The sequence below is a fragment of the Octopus sinensis genome, linkage group LG2 (genome assembly GCF_006345805.1).
Source record: "Octopus sinensis linkage group LG2, ASM634580v1, whole genome shotgun sequence".
Lineage (NCBI taxonomy): Eukaryota > Metazoa > Mollusca > Cephalopoda > Octopoda > Octopodidae > Octopus > Octopus sinensis.
In genome coordinates, this window is record NC_042998.1 from 10528880 (window position 1) to 10555394 (window position 26515).

Genomic DNA, 26515 nt, shown 5'->3' on the forward strand with positions numbered 1-26515 from the left:
AATAATAGTGGTTTATAATTACATTCTTAATTTTTTACATACTTAATTTTGTGGGTTAACAAGGCTATCAAAGCTTTTATGTAAAGAAAAAAAGCTATCTCTTTACAATTATCAAGCCTGCCACATGGAAATTTTGGTAGTCGTCTCCATTTTGAATGAGCATATACATACATACACACTCGCAAACTCACAAACACACACACACATGTATGTATGTATATACATACATATTAAAATACTAGGTAATAGTGCTAACCATCGATTTGTATTATCAATTTATATACCTTGCGTTGTTTTTTTATTAAAAAAATTAAAACACACATACACAATATATGTATATACATATATTGTGTATGTGTGTTTTAACTTTTTTAATAAAAACAACGCAAGGTATATAAATTGATAATACAAATCGATGGTTAGCACCATTACCTAGTATTTTAATATTTCGTGTTTGGGACCTCCCTTTTCAAGAAATCTACGAAGAGAAATTATTGGTTGGTGACTCTTCTGCTCTATAATGTGTGCGTTTGTAGAGTTAGTTTGCATTGCTGTCGTATCTAATCGGCTGCATGCCGTTGTGATCTATTATTTCCTCACGGGCTGTGCATGTTGATTAAAATAGCACCGTTCATTCTCAAGTTACCAAAATTTCTTTCTGTAGTTTCCTTGGTGACTTGGATGTCCTGAGTGAGACATTTAAGTAGGTGCTTTTTGACCGAAGAAGCAATAGTATAGAGGTGTCCTTTAACCTGTATGAGAACTTGTTTGATGGTACTTATGATGTAATTTGCCACACAAGATTTTATAATCCACGTAGGACCGCAGACACATTATCCATCTTTGATCAGGCAATTGGGCAATGTAAATAAGATGTTGTTTTCTCTTGGCCTATTTTTAGTTAAGACTTTCTTCAGGTAAGCTCTGGAATGTGCTAGACCTATGTTCAACCCCTCATTAGAAATTGTAGGGTGGATTACATCAGTTGTTTTTTTCGGTAAAATGTAGCAGTTTCATAAAACACGTTATCATTGAATGTGTAATTTTGCTAGTGGTCCGGTTATATCCTGGGGTTTAGTGAAAGAATATGGAAAATGATTCTCCATCAGGACTTTTTGGAATTGCATGGTGTTGGTGTTTTTGCTTCCTGTCTCGCTGCAATTACTGAGTATCACGTGGATCTCGTTTCTTCTGTAGGTAATCTTAACTCCGATGGGCAGGGATGAATTATGATTTACAAATAGGCCCGTCACACCGCTATTCGTTCAGTGAAAATGAACATATGTATACATGTGTATGTATATATATGTATACACACATATATATATATATATGTATATGGGTATATGTGTGTGTGTATATATGTAAGTCTATATGTATATATATGTAAGTATATGCGTGTATGTGTGTATATATATGTATACATGTGTGTGCGTGTATGTATGCATATATGTTTGTATATATGCGTGTAGATATATATATATATAGATGTATATGTATATATGTATGTGCATGTATGTATGTGTATATATATGTATATATATAAATATGTATATATACTTTTTGTATGTTTATATGAAGGGAAGTAAATATGTGAGCTAGCATGATCTCCCCCCACTTCCCCTCCCAAACCAATATAAAAAAATATATTTCTGTCAACAAATATTCCAAAACTAACCTTATAATGTTTTTACTGTCTGCCATCATCTTTTTATCAAAAGATATGTATCTTACACCTCATTAATAACAACCCCACCCTCAGACACACACCTAAACTCATTTTAACATAGAAAATTACTGAAGCTTCTCTTTATGAAATTAAGATAGCTAATCCAGAGAAGGCGGCGAGCTGGCAGAAACGTTAGCACGGCGGGCGAAATGCTTAGCAGTATTTCCTCTGCCGCTACGTTCTGAGTTCAAATTCCGCCGAGGTCGACTTTGCCTTTCATCCTTTCGGGGTTGATAAAATAAGTACCCGTTACGCACTGGGGTCGATGTAATCGACTTAATCCGTTTGTCTGTCCTTGTTTGTACCCTCTGTGTTCAGCCCCTTGTGGGTAGTAAAGAAATAGGTATTTCGTCTGCCGCTGCGTTCTGAGTTCAAATTCCGCCGAGGTTGTCTTTGCCTTTCATCCTTTCGGGGTTGATAAAATAAGTACCAGTTACGCACTGGGGTCGATGTAATCGACTTAATCGCTTTGTCTGTCCTTGTTTGTCCCCTCTATGTTTAGCCCCTTGCGCGCAATAAAGAAAAAAGATAGCTAATTCAGCCATAAGAGTAGAATTTGAAAATCATCTGACCATTATATTTTTCACCGAAGGTCAACTATCCAAACGGAACCAGCAGGAGGGCACCTTCACAAACCCTTCGTAAAACATTCCTTAAGCAGCCCCACCACTTTCCAACTCCACTCTGAATTAATTGTTCTTACCATTCACTATCTTCTTTCTGCCCTTGTTCATCAACACTACTTCACTCCCACACTTTATTAACAAACCTAATCCCACCCCAGACACACCCAAATCTCTTATATATAGAATCGCACAGCACAACACAACCTGACATCGGTTTGACAATCTCCATCGACGAATGCGAGGAAGTTCTCCAGAAAAGCTAACAAGGAATCTTTAATAAAATCTCTCCACTGAAGTTAATAAAGAACTTACTAGATCTACAAACCAAACTGTAAAATCATATCATTAAAAAAAATTAAACTGATTAGAATTACCAGTGAAGTAATTCTTTTCGTTTTTTAAATGTGTGTGTGTGTGTGTGTGTGTGCGTATAAATAAATAAATAAATAAATAAATAAATAAATAGATAAATAAATAAATAAATAATACACATTAAGTACAGGACATTACCAACGTGTGATAAATACCTAAACATAGAGATAAGTGCTGGACAAAATACCAAAAGAAGTCTAACTCCTCCTCAGTTGTCGACTGTTTTACTACTCCCTATTACGTGTTTAGACGCAGGCGTGGCTGTGTGGCAAGAAGCTTGCTTTCCAACCACATGGTTCCAGGTTCAATTCCCTTGCATGGTACTTTGGGCAGGTTTCTTCTACTATAGCTTCAGGTCGACCAGTGCCCTTTTAAAGCCTAGCCAGGCTCGTGGGCCCAGTTTCCCGGTTTCAATGGCGTATGTGTTCCCCCAGCTGGACGGGACGCCAGTCCATCACAGCGTTACTCATTTTTGCCTGCTGGGTGGACTGGAGCAACGTAAAATGAAGTGTTTTGCTCAAGAACACAACGCGTCGCCCGGTCCAGGAATCGAAACCAAAATCTTACGATCATGATGCTGACACCCTAACCACTAAGCCACGCGCCTCCATCGCACATAATGTACAAGTATAAAACCTTCCAGGTTCACATTCCCTAACTAGCAGTCTTTTATTTTCCTCTTAATATTTACCTGTATTAGCCTGTTGTGCTCAAAGGTTTTCATGCTAATCCATAATTTTGAATGGCAGGTACCACTACGTGGCTTTTCAGATTTTTGATTAATTCCTACACTCTTCAAGATCCCCTTCAATGCATCCTTGAACCTTTTCTTTGGCTTACACTGTTTCCTTTTCTTCTCTGAACCACTTCCCCATAGAACAATTGTTAAGGAGTACGCTCGTCGGCCATACTGACAATATGTCCGTATCATCACAGCTGATTTTTCAAAATTATCGCCAGGCTGGAAAAAATACCAGATGCAGCTAGAACATCAAAGTTGGGGGTGAATAAATTTCATTTTATTTTCAGAAAAAGGCGTAGGCATTTATGATTGAATCGTTCTAGGAGTCCGAAGTGATGTCCAAATTTCAGAGGCGTATACAAGGGAGAATAATACAAAATATTTATAACACCCCCCACACACATACATACACACATGTCTATAGATACATACGTTTGTGAATGAACGTGCGCGTAATCAAAGTATTCGGGGGTTAAGAAATAGAGAAACAGCACGCTGTACATTACGTAAAATATGGAGTCTAAATGGTTTAGTTGCTTTTGAAAATGAAAATCTAGTCATTTTTTTCTATTATTGTATTGTAAAGCATAACACTATAGAGGCAGGTAACTAATAAACTTTTCAGATTTGAAACAATATATATATATATATATAAATATATATATATATATATATATATATATAATATATATATATAATATATATATATATATATATATATATATATACATATTTATATATGTATATATATACATACACGATGTAATGGAAAACCATTTGCGTCACAGATTTGACAATGATGAGGATCTGTTATTCAATACAAATATTCATTTATGTAAATGTAGGTATGTATGCATGTAGGTATCTATCTACATCTATATCTATCTATCTATCTATCTATCTATCTATCTATCTATCTATCTATCTATCTATCTATCTATCTATCTATCTATCTATCTGTGTGTGTGTGTATGCATCTATATATGTAATGGGAAAGTTTACGAAAATAAACAAAAGACGAAGGCAGGTGGTGTACAAACAAACAAATGTATTAGTATAGAGCTCAGGAATAGAAAAAGTATTTTACGTTTCGAGCCTACGCTCTTCTACAGAAAGGGACACAGAGAAAAAACAAGGAGAGAAACAAGGAGAGAAAAAAAAAGAGAGAAAAATGTTTGTTTATTCATTAAAACCACATATCAACTCATCAATAGTTACACTTCGCAGGGTGGCGATCTGGCAGAATCGTTAGCACGCCTGGCGAAATGCATAGCAGTATTTCGTCTGCTGTTACGTTCTGAGTTCAAGCACCGCCGAGATCGACTTTGCCTTTTATCTTTTCGGGGTCGATTAAATAATTACCAGTTACGCACTGTGGTCAATGTAATCATCTTAAGCCCTTTGTCTGTCCTTGTTTTTCCCCTCTATGACCCTGTGGGCAATAAAGTAATAAATATTTACACTTCGTTATACTTTTTATTTTGTGAATAACACTTTAGCGTTTGAAGCTGTTGACTTCGTAAAACCACACATAAATATCAAAACAGACAAATATTATTTGGCAGTAAGGGGCTCGAACCCACGGTATTTGCGTTAGTAGCTTGGCGCTCTAACCAACTGAGACAAGCGGTTACGCTGTAGATATTAACGTAATAATAATGAACACAAAGTTACTATAGACCACACATGAACACTTTCACAGTTAATCTGTTGACGCTTGGGAGAGAGATGCAGAGAGGAAGATTGGGATATATGTATATGTATATATATATATATATATTATATATATATATATAGGAGAGTTCACGAAAAAAAAAGAAGCAAAAGACGAAGACAGGTGGTGTACGAAACAAACAGATGTATTAGTATAACGCTCAGGAATAGAAAAAGTCTTTTACGTTTCGAGCCTACGCTCTTCTACAGAAAGGGACACAGAGAAAAAAAAACAAGGAGAGAAACAAGGAGAGAAAAAATAGTGTGTAGTGGCTACCGATCTATCATATATATATATATATATATATATATATATATAGGGATAGAGTTATAGCTAACTAGATGGATAGATAGACAAATATATGGATAGATAGATAGATAAATACGGGGAGTGAGAGAGTGAGTGAGAAATAGAAAGGGAAGTTGAAAGGAAACAAAGGTAAAGGAAATAAAGAGGGAGAGACGACAGATTTAGAGATACACTATTCAACGCTACACATTTTTTGGTAACACTTTATCATTTTAAGTAATTGAATTTCTTCCAATTTGTGAGATTTATACTTTCTAAATCATTCGAAGCGAGCTGGAGTCGCTCTGTTTATTTTTCGCATTTCTCTCATAATGCTTAATGAAATCATTTTCTAAATTACTCAAGAGCGTTTCTACTCTCTTGTTATAACAGTGTCTCTACTTACTTGTCCTGTTTGTATTTAAAAGTTCATTCAATTTTGTTATCTCGTCTTACGTATAGTAAAAGGTAATGAATCCGTGGATGATGCCAATCATACACAACAAAAAACGTAGTTGTAGTAAGTGAAAGTCAGAGATGCTAAAAGCAGGCGAACTGTAATGCGTTGTTTTGCTATGAAGTCGTTGATACTTTAATCAAAATTTAAGAAAAATCTTATCGTATATTATATTTACTAGCAGGCTCTGTAGAAATTCTACAGTATAAGTCAGCGTATTTTAAAACATTATGCTATTATATTAAACACAAGTAAGGAATTTCAAAAAATTCTTATGACATCCTGTCATTAAATCAAAACTGTACATTCAAATATAATCGAAATGAACTTTGAAGGTATTGCTTATTTTCCTTCTTTTAATATGATGTGCTTCTTTATAGTTTAAGGAAATAAAGGATGAATTAAAATGAAAAATCTTATTCGTATATATATATATATATATATTATATATATATATATATATATATATAGAAAATAGTAAAAGGTGAAAAAACTACAGAAGGCTTGTTTTAAAAGGTTAAAAAATATATTTGAGTCATTATGTCAGAAGAATGTTATAAAATGTTTTCATACAGTGACATAGTTTTTGAAGAAATTACCGGTTTCGTATTAACTATTAAAATTTCTCAAAACATCGTGTTATGTCTTTGTTATGAAGTGCAAAGAAGAGTTCCAGGTAGGGGGAGGTAATAAGCGATTTCTTCCGGTATATATATATATATATATATATATATATATATAATATATATATATATATATATATATAGTGAGAATTTACAAAAAAACAAAAACAAATGACGAAGACGGGTGTTTAAGCAACAAACAAATGCATTAGTTTAACGCTCGGGAAGTGAGAAAGTCTTTTACGTTTCGAGCCTACGCTCTTTGACAGAAAAGAACACAGCAATAAATAGGGAGAGAAAAAAAAAAAAGGTTTAGCGATCTATAATTCCGAAATGGCGATATATATATATAATATATATATATATATATATATATATATATGTAGACTCACCTACGTATCTGTCTAGCTAACGAACTAGCTAGCTTATTAACTATCATATCTGACTTTCCTTCTGTATCTGTCTGTTGTCATAATACCGATAAGTATTTAAACCATATAACAAAACACGAAAAGTGAATAATGGTGGTGCCCCAGCATGGCAACAGTCTTTGGTCTGGAATATATAAAGGATAAGCAATTTGCTAAAGTTATTTCACTTCAATTTAACTACCTACCGATATATCTTTATAAATCTTCACCAGATTGTTTCAATATGTTAAACATTTCGACTGTGCCTGCGATATGAACACACAAATACAGAATAATAGACACCTTCTCCTCACCTCTCTCTTTTTCTCTCTCTCTCTTTAAAATAAAAGAAATGGAATAGAACTGGGACTGGAAGCACTCCGTCGGTTACGACGATGAGGGTTCTAGTTGATCCGAATCAACGGAACAGCCTGCTCGTGAAATTAACGTGTAAGTGGCTGAGCCCTCCACAGACACGTGAACCCTTAACGTAGTTCTCGGGGATATTCAGCGTGACACAGAGAGTGAAAAGGCCGGCCCTTTGAAATACAGGTACAACAGAAACGGGAAGTAAGAGTGAGAGAAAGTTGTGGTGAAAGAGTACAGCAGGGATCACCACCCCCTGCCGGAGCCTCGTGGAGCTTTTAGGTGTTTTCGCTCAATAAACACTCACAACGCCCGGTCTGGGAATCGAAACCGCGATCCTACGACCGCGAGTCCGCTGCCCTAACCACTGGGCCATTGCGCCTCCACTTGAATAGAACTAGTGCATATGTTTTCTGTTGACCTAATGACTCTGCCAAAATACAAGATCTGTTTCAACACACGGTTTCACACCAAAAGTCTTGCAAACCAAACACAAGAACAAAATAACAATTGTTTTCTAGGCAAGCATGAGTCCAAACAGCTTAATGGTACACATGGGAACGAAGCGGCCCTTTTGTATTAATTGCCAGTGATCAACGAAAAGTACATTGGATAGCGTTGGATTAGAATGTAGAACGGAGAAGGCATTTAGTTTCTATCTCTAGTGTATCGAAAACAATATTCTCCACTTGTTCACATTGCATGAAGTGCCTCGCTGTCCACTCCCCATCACTCCCCTGCCCTATCGTTCCCTACCCATCTCTCACTTGCTATTTATTTACCGTATAAATTTCCATATTTTTCTGTTTACAGGGATACAGTCGTGCCGATACTTGCTATCCTACGAATCAGAATTTATTTCTCTTTGGTCAATGCAGCTCAGTTTCAGAATACAGAAATGCCTTTGTAAAGAAAAAATTTCCAACGAAAGTAGATACAGACAGAAAACGAGGTAACCCTCTAAAACAAATGGGTTCCGGTTTTGATCCTGTGATCCAGCAGAGTTGTTATCAGGTAAAAAAAATTATACGTAATCACATCTCTTGCGAACTCATATATCTACATCTATCTATCTATCTATCTATCTATCTATCTATCTATCTATCTATCTATCTATCTATCTATCTATCTATCTATCTATCTATCTATCTATCTGTATGTATGTATGTATGTATGTATGTATGTATGTATGTATGTATGTATGTATGTATGTATGTATGTATGTATATATATATATATAATATATATATATATATATATATATATATATATATATATATATAAGATAAGCAACAACGATATCCAGAGGTAAATCAGTACGATTGTTTCATGCAACTCCATTTAATTGAACAATGCAATCATTACATCAATTTAAAATGCAGAGCAATCCTCAGCTGCACAAAGACATAGAGTTTAATTAAATTAGAACAGATGGACACATTAGTATAATTATACTTAAAATCTCCAAGAAGTTAAAGAGATAGACAAAGAACATGCTGTCTCCACTCTAGCATAGAAGTTACTAAGTTATCAAGAAGATATACATTGTTACAGACTCTGCCTGCCTCTGATTTTTTTTTTTTTTTTGCTTTTATAGAGTGAGTTTTAATTTATAGACTAGTTTATCAAATCCTTGTATATCTAAGGCTGAGAGAACAGAGGCAGTATCTGTTAGGGGTAGGGCTGAGGGAGCAGACAGAAATCATAGTTGGTATAGTCATAAAAATCAAGATTTTTTAGAAGCAATATCATGAGGTTTGGCAAAAGGAAAACTTAAAACAAGATGTTAGCTGACAATTAAGTTGGTCGCCCACTAGCAGACCATTGATAATGAAACAGGGGAAGTCTTATGTAGTACTATAGTTAAATATTTTAAACAATGTTGCTATATTGTACACAGTTAAAGTTTAGGGTTATTCAGAGGATTATTAAGAAGAATATTATAACAAAAGGATAGAAATTTATGAATACTTTTGAGTATATACCAAACGTTTACCACAATAGTGGGAGGAAAAGAAATTATCTGGAAATAGCTTAATATTTATACATATTGTACACTTAAATACTAACTCATTAGATGATATCTGTGAATTATTGATTAATTGGTATATACTTGTGTTAATAAAGGAGTATTGAGGTAAAAGAACATGCTAATTATATATTAATAAAATTATAATCTAAGCAGTTTTTTTTATAAGTAGTGAAAATACCAGTATAGTTTTATATAAGCTAAGTATGAATTTATAGCGATACAAAAATTAGATTAATTTTATATATAAATAAAGACTAATTATAAAATAATAAAGAAATAAAATTAAAAAATCAAGTAGGGCAGAAGCATTCAGATCAATGAATGTAACAAGAGTCGATGTTTTTTTATATTTTCAGCAAAAAACTATCCGCTTATTATTGAATACGGGTGTCAGCTTATTGCTTTTAAAATGCAGTGTGCGTGTGTGTGTGTGTGTACATACATACATGGTGGCTGACCCCTCGCTATCGAGTATGGCCATTGCACGAAGCTTAATCAATGTTGTTATCGTGCAATGCCTGGGCAAGAAGATTATTTTTAAGTGGGAAAAGGCCGTGCACTGAATCAATCCCACTCACTAAGCAACAGCAGCCATAATCCGAAAAGGAGAACAAGTCAAATCATCGGTAACCACTGAGCCGCAGGTTTTATATCGGAGTTATCCCAGTTACCTGAGTTACCTTCTCATAGAAGGATGCCCTAACAAAGGCTAGGAGTCCTTCACTCCCAATCGTTTAACTGCGCGATCGGGTATTCAGTCCGATTATTTCTATGTCCCCGCGCATGATCCAGCCTTAAGACATTTATTGGATGGCCGTTGACTCTCAAGAGTTCCTTCGCCCTTTGACGGGTTTTGTTTTTCATCCCGCAGGGTGTCCAATAAACACCCTCCTCACCAAGCTTCCTCCTCACCAAGCAAGCTTGGTGGGGTTGCCGGTTTAGTCGCCGGCGACCCGACCACGCGACAGATACATATATACATACATACACGGATACGTACGTACACGAATACATATTATGTTTACTAATGTGTGCGTATATATATATATATATATAATATATATATATATATATATATACAAACACACACACACACACACACACACACATATATATATATATATATATATATATACATATACATATGTGTGCTTGTGTGTGTGTGGACATACGTAAATGAGAGTAATGCTAACAGACTTTTATCTGAGATCAATAGGTTTATATCATATTAATTGTAATTAATTTATCTTAAATATGATTTCAGCAAGACTATCTTCCTACACGAATTTCTCCAAAAAGTTTGGGCCTACTGCGTAAGTACATTTATATCAATAATTCGGTTTATCTAGGTTTTAAAAGCTAGTCAAGAGTGTTTAGATATTTATTTCAGAGAACTTTGTAAAGTGATAAACATTTCCTAAACACTCAGATTTTAAGTGTTCTCTAACCACTTGGCTGTTATACTCTGAGATATTATTTTAAGTTACAGCAACGACAACTTGCACAAGATACTGATGTGTGTGTGTGTGTGTAGTGTATAGGTTTTATAGGTTTTAAAGCGAAATACATTTGTGAATGTATTTATATATATATATGTCAATTTATCTAATACAGTTCTATATTTGAGAATTGAGGAATTATGTACATTATTTACATTTGATGTATATTTCTCCTCATCTTGTACTCTCCAGCCTTCATCAGGTGTCCTTAAGAATTTCTCATTCCTAAGGTATTTTTCCGATGCTATTATTATTATTATTATTATTATTATATTATTATTATTATTATTATTATTATTATTATTATTATTATTATCATCATTATCATTATTATTGCTATTATTATTCGGGAATCGAACTCGGAATCTTGAGGTTCGTAGCCCGCACTCTAGCCCGTGGGCAATTATGGAGTGAATTTTAGGGCTTGTAAATCTAATATTCTTCTATCCTTCCTTAATACCGGTTTCCATATGCTACTCATATCTGCACTCGGTCTGCTTTGGAGGTTATTATGTCCTAGCATGTGTGCTGTTTCTTTTAGTTTTCCTATTTTCCAACGGTGTTCTATGTCTATTATTTTAACTTCATCCCACAGGAGGAGGTGGTCTCCGTTTTTCCATATATGAGCAGCTATACCCGACTTATCAATATTTCCTCGTGTCACAGTTTTGAGGGGGCGGCATGTTTCGCCTTTGTATAATCTACTACAGCTGTATGGGATGGAGTACACGCAGTCTTTGGTCATATTCTCTTCTATTGGTGGTTTAATTCGAAGGATATATTTGTGAAGTGCTGTATTACTCTTGAATACCGTCCTGATGTCATATGGGCCGCATATCTTTTATATCTTTTCAGTGAGGCCTTTCACATATAGGGTAGACAGACTGTTGCCAGTTTATGGGGTTCATCCTCTCTTCTCTTCATAACTGAAGTGGATAGTGTGTTTTGTGGGTAGTTGTTGCTTAATAGATTGTTACTCAGCTTGATCATTTCTTCGTGGTGATCGATACTTATATTCTTTGCTCGATGTTTTAGGCACTGAGCAATCCCTCCCTTTACACTGTATGGACGGTGGGAATTGAAGCTGAGGTATCGTCCAGTGAAGGTTGGCTTGCGGTATACGGATGTCCTGGATCCATACTTGGTGCGTGTCATTAATACGTCCAGGAATGCTAGCCGACTGTCATTTTCCTTTTCCATTGTGAACAGTATCGATGGCTTTATTGAGTTCACGCGTTCTAACAGTATTTGGACATCTTCCTGGTGGGGTCAGAGTATAAAGGTGTCATCAACATATTGCGGCCATAGGGTTGGTTTTAGTGGTGTTATCCTAAAGCCAAATTCTCAAAGTATTCAATGTATATATTGGCTATTATCGGTGATAATGGCAAACCCACAGCTAAACCCGCTTCTTGTCAATATATATCAATGTCCATTCTGAAGTAGGTAGTTTCTATACAGAAGGTCAACAATTCCATCAAGTATCCAATAGGAGTGCGGGTTACTAACCCTCAGACTCTGAGTTCGATTCCAGGCAGTGACTTGAATAATAATAATAATAATAATAATAATAATAATAATAATAATAATAATAATAATAATAATGATGCAGTACCAGGCAGTGGCTCTCATGGCTTCTGATCTTAACTGATTGGAAGTGTTTACCAGGCAGTGGCTCTCATGGCTTCTGATCTTAACTGATTGGAAGTGTTATCATGTACATTGTTTTGTCTTGGTATAAAAGATGGGCTACAGCAAATATTCTGCTCAATACCACAGATTTGCTTGTCAGTTGTTTGACCTTAACCAGTTGAGCATGTCCCTTAGTGGCTGACGATATGTGCATCTCTGATCACGAGCAGAAGTAGTGGGGGAGCATCATAGCCATGTGTTGAGAGGGATTCTTTGGGGTTGAATAGTTCACCTCTGGAAACATGGGTGGTTCTTTCAACATCCTTAAACAACTCTTATTCAGGGACCGTTTGAGCGGGATGGGCTACTCAACCTGAAGAAAATTCTAAGTGGGCCCCACCTGCAAGGTCATGTGCTGTTTATCTTGATATGAGATCACCATGTCGCGCACATATGGTTGTGATGCATGTGCCTGGTGTACCTTTATCAGACGGGTAGTCATGATGGGTATATTGGGTTTCGTATATTTTACCCCAGTGTCACTTTGATGGCATGAACTGCTCTCTCACTCAATAATAATAATAATAATAATAATAATAATAATAATAATTAGCTATAAATTCCTTAGCAGTTCCAGTTGTTACTTATAGCTACAATGTGTTGAACTGGAATATGGGTGAAGTAAAGAATATAGATAGGAAAATACGCAAGCTGCTGAGTTGTAATAGGATGCACGACCCAAAGGCAGACGTAGATCGCCTTTACCTCCCCAGAGCCCAAGGAGGTCGAGGCTTGATCCAATTTGAACTAGCTTACAAAACAACCACAATTGGACTGGCCAAATATCTTGAAATAACGAATGACTGGATGCTAAAGCTCGTGGAAAATCACGAGAGACGAAAGAAGCTTCATTCTATCATAAAGGAAAGCAAAAAAATTTGCTATTGATCTCGTGCAGGATACCCAAACTGAACAACCCGAGGGAAGTACGGCAACTACTGTTGCAAAGAAGGTGAAAATAATGGCAACGAAAAAAGCGCACGAGCAATTGGCTGATAGGTGAGAGGAGAAACCTCGGCACGGCAAATATGTGGCCCATAGCAAAGAAGCTGATGTTGACCAGAAGCAAACCCATCAGTGGCTATGGAGCTCAGGGCTAAAAGCAGAGAGCGAAGGTTTCATCCTGACTGCTCAAGATCAAAGCCTATTAACCCGGAACTACCAGGTCAATGTGATGAAAAATGGAGCAGACCCAAAATGCCGATTCTGCAACGACATGATTGAAACAGTGGACCACCTAATCTCTGGATGTAAAGTCTTAGCACCAGTGGAGTATAAATTAAGACATGACAGAGTTGGCCAATATCTACACTGGCATTACAATATCAAAACTGCCGACAAGTGGTATAATCACCACCCTGAAGCTGTAACTGAAGGAGAAAATGTAACGATTCTGTGGGACTTTCCAGTACATACAGACCGAACCATCACAGCCAATAAACCGGATATTGTTGTGAAAGACCAAAACAATAAAGTTTGCTTATTGATCGACATGAGCATCTCCTGTGATCATAATATCTCGGCGAAAGAGTTTGACAAGCTCAGAAAATATAAAGACCTGCTCATTGAAATTGAGAAAATGTGGCATCTCAAGGCGGTTACAATACCAGTGATCGTAGGAGCACTAGGAATGATCAAGAAGGGAACCGAAAATTATATGAGAATGATCCCTGGCTTACCATCCCTGCAAGAAGTGCAAAAGATTGTCTTAACTGGTACATCACACGTATTGAGAAGAGCATTGTCGACGTGAGAACTATTACTACCCATGTATTTTAATTTAACTTTAAAAAAGAAAAAATGAACGAAAAAACGAATGAGTTTAGTTTAATGGCCTACCAATGTATACTATGAGTTTCTTTGCCCTAGGAGTCGCGAAGACATTCGGCAAGAAATGGAAGCAAATTTGAAAGAAGAAAAAAAAGATAATAATAATAATAATAATAATAATATTAATAATAATAATAATAACTAGCTGGACCCGTAAAAACTTCACGGAAAATATAAAAAATGTAAGCATCTGTAAACAGTGTACTGGTGCCATGAGGAAATGTTTGCATATTATGACCGTCTGTCTTTACGTTCTGAGTTCAAATTCTGCCGAGGTCAACTTTACCTTTCGTCCTTTCGGGATCGATAAATTAAGTACCAGTTGTGTACTGGGGTCGATCTAATCAACTGGCCCCCTTCCCCACAAAAATATCAGGCCTAGAAAAGTATATTGTGACAGTTACAGAATATAGAAAGTAATGTAACACCAATGGCTATATAATCCAACCAAAACATCTCAGTTATACAAACGTAAACGGAATTACTATTTAACCTTGAAATACATCGGACATATTCAAAGAACCTTCTTGGTTTAGTGGTGCGGAACGTTTTTCTGGTATTCTTTTATCCTTTTACTTGTTTCAGTCATTTGACGGTAGACATGCTGGAGCACCACCCTTTACCCAAAGAAATTGTTCCCTGGACTTATTCCCTGTAAGCCTGTTGCTTATTCTATCAGTCTCTTCTGCTGAACAGCTAAACTACATGGACGCAAATGCACCAACATCGGTTGTCAAGCAATGGTAGTGGTGGGACACAAACACACACACACATACATACATACATGCATGCATACATACATACATACATACATACATACATACATACATACATACATACATACATACATACGTGATGGGCTTGGAGGTAGTGTTGATACTGGCTAGTGTGATTTTGTGGTTTGCTGGTATGCCGAGAGGGATCCAGTGGGCCCCCTAACTGGTTCCCGAATCTTAAAGGTGTAATGTGGATGTGTAATGATGGAGCGGCTGGTGTGGTAGTGATGCTAGCTGGTGCGGTGGTCTTCCTCACAGTACTTCATGGTAGACAATATTTTGTATGTATATCACACCACGTTTTTGGCCTTGTCTGTTATCCCAATTGAGTGTCATAACACTTACTTTGATATTGTTCATAGCTCGTATTCTTGAAAATGCGACATATAATTGGCCATGAGAAAATACCAGTTGAGGCAAATGTATTCCAACTTTTTCAAATGTTTGCCCTTGAGCCTAATTAATTGTCTTTGAATATGCAAGTCGAAGTGGAAACTGAAGTCTGTTTAATGTGAATGGAATATTTGCATCACTTGGGCTAAGTTTAATTCTGGGAATTAGAACTGTGCGACCTCTGTTACCAAGTTACCAATGATGCCTCGACACAATGTTCATTAAGTTTTTGCACTTTCTTGCGAGTTCCATTACATAATCCTTGACCGATTTTTTAGCAGGATTACAATAGCCCCTACTTTTAAGTTGAGGCGATGAGGAGGCGATGAGGAGGCATACCGGATGGAGTGAGAGAGTTTATGAATTCAGTTGGATAGTTCTGAACCTCCTTTTCATTATTTCAGGATACTGAATCTGTGCTTAAGTACGTTTTAAGTGCCTCTGGTGTAATATTTAAGAACTTTTTTCATTTATTGCAAGACAGTCAGAATTTTTAGGAGATAAAATTACTCGTTTTTCCGTTTCTACTGGCGTGCAGCTGTTGAAAATTTCTGGGTACAAATGTACTAATTGCAATGCAAAAGAAAGCAATAATAAATGGATTTATGAATGAAAGTTTGGTAATTGCATTTATTTCCACCACGCGACACTTATTGCAAACGTGCTTTAACTAACCTAAACTATACACACACAAATACATTCATATATATATATATATATATATAATATATATATATATATATATATATATAACTAACCTAAACTATACACACACAAATACATTCATATATATATATCTCGAGTTGTAGCTGTAATATGACAAGGCCGGCCTTGTCATATTCTGTGTGTGGCTGAGTCTCCCTGAGAACGTTAATGTTATGCATGTCTGTGGAGTACTCAGTCATTTGTGAGTTAATTTTATCCTCGTGTGGTAATGGAAAGTGAAACTGACAGCCAATATTTGCTGTGTCTCTGTTTTTATCTATGAACTTTTCTTTGGATTTATGTATCTCTTGTCTCTCCCACTTTCTCTCTTTCTCTTTCACTTCCTTTGTGTCCCTCTTCTCTCCCACTTTTGATTTAACAATGTGTATATGTATCTACGAATCTACTTCTCTTGCGATGTGATAAACTTTTAAAAACACAAAACGAACGCCGTCACCACTCCCCGTCTCTTTCACTCTCTCTCTCTTTCTCTCTCACTTTTTCTCTTTCACTCTCTCTCTCTCTGTCCCTCTCTCTCTTTCTTTCTCTCTTACGTCCTCTCGGAAACATTTAAAAACACAAAACGAACGCCGTCACCACTCACTGTCTCTTTCACTCTCACTTTCTCTTTCTCTCTCTTTCTCTCTCATTCTCTCTTACTTCCTCTCTGTCCTCCTCTCTCTCGCTTTGCCACTTCTTTGAAGTAAGTGTGACGCAGACAATAGGTACATACAAAAACAAAAAGTTAGCGTATTAATATTATTGATAATAATAATGATAATAACATCGGAAAAATACCTTAGGAATGAGAACCGAGGTTCGAAATTTCCACAGGACACCTGGTGAAGGCTGGTGAGTACATCAGCCGAAATGTTGTGTTAACAATAGAGACGAGGAGAAATATCCGTCAAATGTAAATAATGTAAATAATGTAGGTCAGTCTATCTATCTATCTATCTATCTATCTATCTATCTATCTATCTATCTATCTATCTATCTATCTATCTATCTATCTATCTATCTACACATATGTATGTATGTATGTATGTATGTATGTATGTATGTACAATAGGTAAATTGTGGCCATTTTATATTTTTAATTTCGCGTATGCACATTGTTTGTTTTTGATTTTGTCGATTACACAGTATAGTAGGGTCAGTTGGGTACCATCTGAGCAAAACAGCACCATGACGCAATTCACCCTGCCAGAAATTTGGAAACGACATGCTGTACTGCTTGGCATTTGCAACGGAAGCTCCAGTATGAACATTTCAGAGTGTTTGGGCGTCAATCTGAGGACATTGCAATCTGAGGACACATACAGACAGTGATAAAAACCAAACATCCAGTCAACACCATGGGGTTTTGAGTGATCACTAGTGATGGCGATATTATGCCTCCGTTCATCTTCCCACACAACCTCAGACTCAACATAGACGTCTACATCAAGTGCCTGGAAGAGGTAGTGCTGCCTTAGGTCAAGAGGGTTGGTTACTGGAAGACCTTGTCTGGCAACAGGACTCTGCACCATGCCACACAAGCTAGATAACCCAGTCATGGCTGTCAGACAATTTCTGCGACCACACCACCCCTAACATCTGGCCACCTAGCTCCCCAGACTGCAACCCCCTTGATTATTATGTGTGGGGCGCAGTTGAGCGAGAGATCAATAAAACTTCTTGTAACACCGAAGATGAGCTGAAGGCAAGGATTATGACAGCATTCACCAACTTTAACAAGGAGACCGCTCAGAAGAGTTGCAGGAGATTCCGAAGTTGTCTGAAGGCCGTGGTTGAAGCCAATGACGGTTCTATTGAGTAAATTTACTCTTTACCATTTCAAGATATTTTTATGTAATTTTGGTAAATATATTTGTTAAAATGAGATGTTAGTGTTATTTCATTTTTGCGTAATTTAGACAATTTATTCACCGCACCCTGTATATATATATATATATATATATATATATATATATATATATATATATATCGAGAGAGAGAGGGGGAGAATTTATCCAGGTCGACATAGACCAATATAACTCTAGCGTATACCGTATCCTTCTCAACAAAGCCCTCATTTTTGCCATGAAACATTCTAACGTCTCTCGTGGGGATATTGATATCACCTTGGCCGCCCGTCGAAATATAGATTTCGATGAGAAATTCTGGGCTCAAAGAGACCCGTACCTTTTTTCTAAATCTCTGGGGGATAACGACTCGGCCCAAGTTACAGAGACTAAAGACTGTTACCTACTTCACGGGTTCCGGGAGCAATTCCCTAACGTCTCTGGCGATCTAACCAACTAGAAATAGTAGCCAAATCTCCATCAAGTTGTACCCGACTGTCTGAAAACTAAAGGACACATTGGATAATGTAGTCCTAAATAACAATATATTTAAATAACAGATGAGATAGTCATAACTGGATTTTTTATGTCTCGCTAGTGTCAAGACAGGACAGTTGCATTTCTGATAACATCAGCTCAGGCAAAATCACGTGTCTACAGTCATCTGTTTTTTCTTCTCAAAACGTCTGTGTTTTCCTTATAATATATTACTTCCAGAGTATTGTTGATTTTCTCATTCGCAACCAACCACAATTGTTGCTAAGTGTTTGATTACCTTCTCTTTTGTTGTCTACATTCATACCATTGGCCTCTCTGAATTATTTCTCTTAGCATGTGTATATATGTATAAGTGTGCGCGTGTGTGGATATGTATATATAAATGTATGCACACTAGTTTCATAACATCATGTGTTATGTATCTCACAGGCAAGGTGTCGCAAATTTTCTGAGAACGGATAAATAAAATAATGATATATTCACTGTTTTCTGAACTATATTCCTGAACAGAAGTGAATAAAAATAGCTACAACCAGGAAATGGAATAGGCTCGTGCATTTAAATTCCGGATCTCTTGATCTCCTGTTCTGTTGAACTCAGTACTTTTGAGTTGCTCATCTTTTACATGCTTCAGTCATTCGATTGCAGCCATGTCGCGGCACAGCTCAATACTTATTTATGTTAGTCTGGTACTTACTCTATCGGTATCTTTTTGCGGGGACATAAACAAACCAATACTGGTTCTTAAGCGAGATAGACAGACAGACAGACACACACACACACATCACACTCACAGACACAACGGTTTCTTTTCAGTTTCCGTCTACCAAATCCATTCATAAGGCTTTGGTCGGCCCGAGGCTATAGTTGAGATAACTGCCCAAGATGCTACGCAATGAGATTGAACCCGCAATCATGATGCTTTCAAGCAATCTTCTTACCTTACAGCCATATATTGTTTTCTTTTGACTGAGCAGAAAAAATCTTTTAACTTTGCAAGAATAGAAAAAACCCGAAAATAAAGTTTTTGTCATTTGTGTCTTTATCAACATTACTAATGGCGTAACAGGACAATGGCATTTTAAGGCCACATTATTTGGAGACAGTTTTATTCTAGATTCCCTGGGTAGTTGTTTAAATAAAAAAAAAGCCTCTCATTTGCAAGCTGCAATGGTTTTTGTGAGTTCGTGGTTTGTACAATTTTCGCATGTAGGAAGGAGGCAGAACATTTGATCACAGTATCTTATAACCATATTTTGTTTATAGAAATCACACAGATTGTAGTTTAACATTTGTTACTGGGCTGGGATCTTTTCTGTCTGGCTGCCAGCATTTCAAAAATTAAAGTTTATTCAAAATTTTAAAAATTTGGCCCATTAATGTAGTTTTCCAAGCTGAATTGCTAGAGTTACTTCACTTTTTCTAGAAAAACGCTTTTAAAAATTTATAGAGGTTTAAAGCTTGATCATTTTCACCCAGTCAGGAAACAGGATTTGGAAGCGGTCAATTCGTGCGTGACTGCACATTTTGTCGTCAACATCCTGAAAATAGCACGTGTTGTCAATATTTGTATTCTAGACGCGGAAACGAGTAAACAACATGTCTTTTGTTGTTTGAAGCATTCAATATATGCATCTAATGCGATAAACAGCACATTACAAATTAAATATTAAAAAAAAACAGATTTTGTTACCAAATCAATACGTCTTTCGCAGTTTTAAGTATTCAGTATGCATTTAATGTGATAGCACGTACTTAAAAGATTTATCCAAAAACGCTATTTAGCTGTTATTTTTAGCACACCTCACAACCACCTCAATGACAAAAAAGAAAAACAATGCTTATTTTGTAGTTTTAAGCATTCAATATGAATTTAATGCGATAATCAACTCATTACAATTTAAATATGCTTAAAAAGAAACATTTAAGCATCTAATGCAATAAGCAACACATTACAAATTAAATATGCTTAAAAGACAAACATTTAAGTATTCAATATGCATTTCATGCGATAAGCAACACATTAAAAATTAAATATACTTAAAAATAAACATACATTTAAGCATTAGTACGAGCTTAAAAGATTTTATCTAAAAACAATTGTTGCCATAATCAAACGGATCGATATAATTTCCAGGTGGATAAATCAGTAGAACACAGCACCAACAAGTGTTTTCAATATATCTGTCAACGGATAAGTAAAATTTCCAGGTGAATAAAACAGCAGAACAAAGCGTCAATAATTGACTTCAATATATTTGTCAACACGTGCTTTCTCGCAGACAAAAGAGTTCTTGTGTTCCGCTTGTTACTACGAAAACTGGCATGAATATGTCTGTGATTTACAATTGGCTAAAATTATCCAAAAGTTTCAAACTTTAATTGCTAATAACTCTTTATTTATTGCTTTATGGTGAAAATGATTTTCATGGCATTCATTAGCCTATAAAAGTGTATCATTACACTGAATATGAAATCAATTCTAAATTCCTGGAAATATTACTTATAACTTAAAGCCTTGTTATTAAACTTTTAAAAATAGTGACACTGGCTTGATAAGTGATGCGTTGGTGGTGGTAAGGTATGTTTAACCGAGATGAGGACTAGAATGATGATCGGAATTTGATAAGTTCCGAACTAAAGGTTCGTTTATTCGTTTAATTTATTAAAGACTGCTATTTTGGCTGTGCAGTGGAATATATATATATATATATATATATATATATATATATATATATATATATATATGTGTGTGTGTGTGTGGTGTGTGTGTGTGTGTGTGTGGTGTGTGTGTGTGTGTGTGTGTGTGTGTGTAGAAGGTAGAAAAGTAGCACACGAGTTGATATGTATAAAGAAAATAAGACAAGGTAGAAAATACGAAAATAATTTTATCAGGAAGTACATTTTAGTACCGGTTTCCGTCATTTAGACTTTTTCAACTAAGAGTAAAATAAGAAAAACAAATTCGAGAAATAAAAATTAAGAGAATTGTTTTGTAAATATTTCCATAGTCTTCAAATAGTTTGTTTGTCAGTCTCTTCTTTGTGAAGAGACTGGTAGGTAGTAGTAAATCTGAAGGAATAGTTTTATGAGTACAGAGAATTGATGGTTTAAGCAGGAGCAGCCGAGGGAGGAGAAGAAGGGGAAGAAGGAGAAGGAGAAGAAGAATAAGGAGAAGTAGAAGGAGGAAGAAGAAGAAGAAGAAGAAGAAGAAGAAGAAGAAGAAGAAGAAGAAGAAGAAGAAGAAGAAGAAGAAGAAGAAGAAGAAGAAGAGAAGTGGGAGTAGCGAAAGAAGAAGGAGGAGAAAGAAAAGAAAACTACAGGATTGGTGTAACACAGTAGATTTTTCGTGGAATTTTCCTTAATGGTCAAATGACCTAAAAGTGACCTGTTATGGTCGTAGCAGTAGCAGTTGGAATTGTTATAAATTCTTTTGTGATGGAAGCATTCAAAAGAGGTTTATATTTTGCGATAGAATATGCTTGTTTGCTAATGCGCTGATTATAGGTTGCATTGTCCCTGAATTTATAGAGAGGAAAAATTCTAAAGTCGGGTTGTTCATTAGTGGCACAAATATCGATGTACTCGCTTAATCCTATTTTTCTGTATTCCTGTATTTCAATCTTGGATCTATATACCGTCATCCTTTGGCGCAGACTGTTTTTAGTTTGACCAACATGTTGTTCTCGACACCCTGAGCAAGTTAATACATATATTTTCTACCTTGTCTTATTTTCCTTATATATGACATTTATTTCAAATAGCTATTATACATTTTATTACATTAAGAAAATGTTTATTTAATAAATGATTAAATAATGAAATTAAATTAAGAAAATATGAAGTACGCCATAATAATATTTTAATAATCTTGTATAATTTTAATTTGGAAATACCTTGTGAGCTACTCTTCCAGTTGTCTATGACTGACCAAGATCATCCTGCCCAGAGTGCGGCGGGACATTGACGTCCTGCTGGGGTTCAGCGTCTTGATCAGGCCGACCAAGGTGGGAGACTCCACTACATGCAGCGGTAGCATGTTGTCGACAAACAGGACTACAATCCTTCTATCCACCATAGATTGATGGACACCTGTGCCAGCAGTTTGGGAAAACACCTCGCCAATGGTGGACTGGCGTGCGTTTTTTGCACATGGCTGCGCCGACTGGCTACTGGCATTTCTACCTGAAGATTGTCTGTGTTCCCCACCGAAAGAACCGGCCTTGGTCCTCTCCACAAACCTGATGGCATGCGCTGGTAGTTTCTTTTTGACATGCGAATTCAAGTTGTAGAGGATCGCCGCTTGTCCCTTGATGGTGGTCTCCTTGGATTGGCACATGATGCACCAGAACTACAGTATTTTGGCATTCGTCTTATCTATTGACGTAAGGACAAAGTAGTTCTCCGGGTGGCGCCACGGCTTCTGAGACATCTGGCTCTCAACCCGAATGACCTCTGCCTCACCCACAGCCGTTGCAGACTTTTCAATAGGCCCTTCATCCTCAGGCCGAACAAAAACCGTCTTCACCTTCCATAACGATAAGCGATAACGTACACTGCTGTCGCTGATACTGTAAGATGCCTGTAATGTGACAACGTCGTAAGTGAACACAACTCAAAAGTGCGGGATTGCACAATGCTGTTCAGCTAGCTGCTGCTGCGTCGACCAATCATATCTTGTCATGTGTACACGTAGTCAGCCAATAGCGTAACTGAAGGACTCTTCGAGACACGCCCACAACAAACGTGTACAAACGTATGAATTTTGTTAGCGGTCTTAAAATTTGCGGAACTAAATTTAGCGTAAGGTAATTGGTCCGCTAACGGTTTTGAAAGTAGTGAAAATGCTAATCCGCTAAACGAAAAGTTAGCTTCGCTAATTAGCTGTTAGCGGGTTTGCAGAACCGTGCTCACCACTGGAAAAATCTAACTCACTGAATAATTAACATTACGCTATTGGCTGCCAAATAAATGTTTAAAAAATTAAAAGATCTAAAAAGAATTTATTCGTTATCAAATGAACCGAGAAGTGATTATAATAAGTGATGTGGAGGCGCAATGGCCTAGTGGTTAGGGCAGCGGACTCGCGGTCATAGGATCGCGGTTTCGATTCCCAGACCGGGCGTTGTGAGTGTTTATTGAGCGAAAACACCTAAAAGCTCCACGAGGCTCCGGCAGGGGATGGTGGTGATCCCTGCTGTACTCTTTCACCACAACTTTCTCTCACTCTTACTTCCTGTTTCTGTTGTACCTGTATTTCAAGGGGCCGACCTTGTCACTCTCTGTGTCACGCTGAATATCCCCGGGAACTACGTTAAGGGTACACGTGTCTGTGGAGTGCTCAGCCACTTACACGTTAATTTCACGAGCAGGCTGTTCTGTTGATTCGGATCAACCGGAACTCTCATCGTCGTAACCGACGGAGTGCTTCCAATTCATTTAATATTTCAGTCTTACTTTATAGAAATTATTATTAAAAGCTTAATTGTGACATAATCTGCGTTAATTTAGAACGAAAACGTGTGATGCATAGTGGCGCCCAGTTTGATAAATTCAGCAGAAGAGTAGGAGGAGATGTTGAGACCACCACAACCCATTCGGTAAGTCATTTCCATTTGTGTATTTAGGAAACTAATTTCAGTAATTTAGTAAGACAAATGTAAATGTATTCGCTATTGGCAAAGGTAGCGAGCTGGCAGAGTCGTTAGCACGCCGAGAAAAGTGCTTATCAACATTTCGCTCGTCTTTACGTTCTGAGTTCAAATTCCGCCGAGCTTGTCTTTACTTTTCATCCTTTTCGATATCGATAAAATATGTACCAGTTAAGCACTGAGCTTGATGTAATCGACGTAACTCCTTCCCGGAAAATGCTGGCCTTGTGCAAAAAAATTGAAAGCAATATACAGGGTCTTGCAAATAAACTGAGACAATTTTTACGATGCATAAAACTGGTTATAAATACTAAAATAATGGTAGCAGACAGATCTAATTTTAATGTAACATTTATTGCAGTAACAACAGTTATCACTCAATATGGCCGCACTTTTGGGCAATTACTACCTCCACACAAGAATGAATTTTTTTAAGCTGCTGCAACCTCCGCTTTTTTTATTTTGCGTGTTGCAATTATGATGCAGGTCTTCAAACTGTAGACACACGAGCATGATGAGGCATTCGTCCTTGCTTAAAGTATGCTCCATAAAAAGTAATCGAGAAGGTTGTGACCTGGGCCAGATGTTGGCTCTCACAAAATGGCACCTTCTCATTAAGGAAGGCCTGTGTTGCTTTTGACTCATGGCATGGTGCAGAATCATGGATAAACACCATATTATCAAGCCCAAACTTCTGCTCCATCCAAGGTAACATATAGTTCTTCAGGATGTCTAGATATTCCTTTGTGCTGATCTTCAAGCGAGGGTCAATGAAGTGTGGATCCATGACACTTCCATAACTTGCCGCGGCTCCAAATACTATCACAGAGGCAGGATTCTTAGTCTCAAACACAGGGGGAACGTCAGAAGAGTAGTATACAATTACTCGAGAATTGCTGCGCTTCACCTCAGCAACCACAGTGAACTCCTTCTCGTCCACAAACATAAAAGTTTTTCCTGCACCTTGATGCTTGACGAATGACAAGCTTTGGACATTTCTCGGCTCTGATTGCTCTGGCCTTGGCTGTTAAGAGGTGACGGCATCGTCGAACATAGCTAGTTATGCCAAGATTCATGATCGCAGCTCTGGATACTGTGGAAAGGGATACATTGCGTTTCTTTGCAAGAGTTGTTATGGATGTGGATGGGTTGGATTCAATCGATCGTTTGGAATCACTTCGAGTCTTGTGTTCTTTTCTATTAATCTTTCCCTCTTCTTTAAATTGTTTATACACACAAACTGTTGCTTTTAGAAGTTTCGTCAACTTAAACTATTTTATTGGCATTGGGCCCGGCGAGCGTCAAAATGACGATAGCGGAATGATTCTATTGTTTCATGACTGCTATCGAATCAATTCGCTATTTACCTGTAAAATAAAGAGGAAGATTAGATTTTCAAGCAAGCAAGGTTTTGTTAAAAAATGAAATGTTAAACCCACTTAGACTACTGTTTAAAATTGATCTCAATTTATCTGCAAGACCCTGTACTATCCAATATTCTAAAGCAGTACTTTTCAAAATTTTTGTTGGAGCGGAACCCCAAGGAAACATTCCACTGGCTCGAGGAACCCCTGTGCAATAATTTAATAGTCTTATGTACACATATCTGCACAGGAGAATTAAAAAGTATTGCCGATTTTAGCAGTTTTGTAACTTCTTGCGGAACCCCTGCACTGTACTGGCGGAACCTTAAGGTTCCGTGGAACCCTGCTTGAAAACCACTGTTCTAAAGGAAGGCACTTCTAATTGATGCTATGAAAAAAGTAAGGAGTCCTGATAAACAAGTGATGGTCTGTATCGACAAAAATTACGCTGTATAATTTATGAATTTAGATATGTTGCTACACCGCATCGAGAAAAGATTGCTGCTGTTCCAAGTCTGAGTCTTTGTCTTAACAGAAAGAGATTGTCGTTGTCTTTCCACAATGAGTCTAAAACTTTATAGTCAAGTGGAACCCATTTCTTTCAAATATATACTTATGATTGGAGTCGTCAAGTTAATGAAGTTAATTATATGGTTGCTCGTGCAACTATTTTAAAGGAATTTGACTAATTCAGTAGAAAGTAAATAACTTGACAATGCAGTGACCATTGTCATAAAATGTACAGTCATTACTTCAATCTAAGTATAAAATAACTTAATTAGACTATCACAAATACAAGTTAAATAATATAATGATTTCACTTGCTGGAAAAAATGTGTGTCAGGACTATATTTACTTGTATTTTCTGCTTAAACAATTGTAATTAGCGGAATCGCCTGCT

General features: G+C 36.7%; 1 protein-coding gene across 4 annotated transcripts in view; it reads left to right on the forward strand.

Moving 5' to 3' along the window:
* LOC115223955 overlaps positions 1-26515 on the forward strand; it is a 90439-nt gene that overhangs the window by 58834 nt on the left and 5090 nt on the right. For all 4 annotated transcript variants that reach the window (XM_036511612.1, XM_036511615.1, XM_036511619.1 and 1 more), the window contains 3 exons: positions 8141-8341; positions 10624-10672; positions 24111-24199. In XM_036511612.1, coding sequence (XP_036367505.1) covers positions 8141-8341; positions 10624-10672; positions 24111-24199 — 339 coding nt within the window. The remainder of the gene's footprint in view (positions 1-8140; positions 8342-10623; positions 10673-24110; positions 24200-26515) is intronic.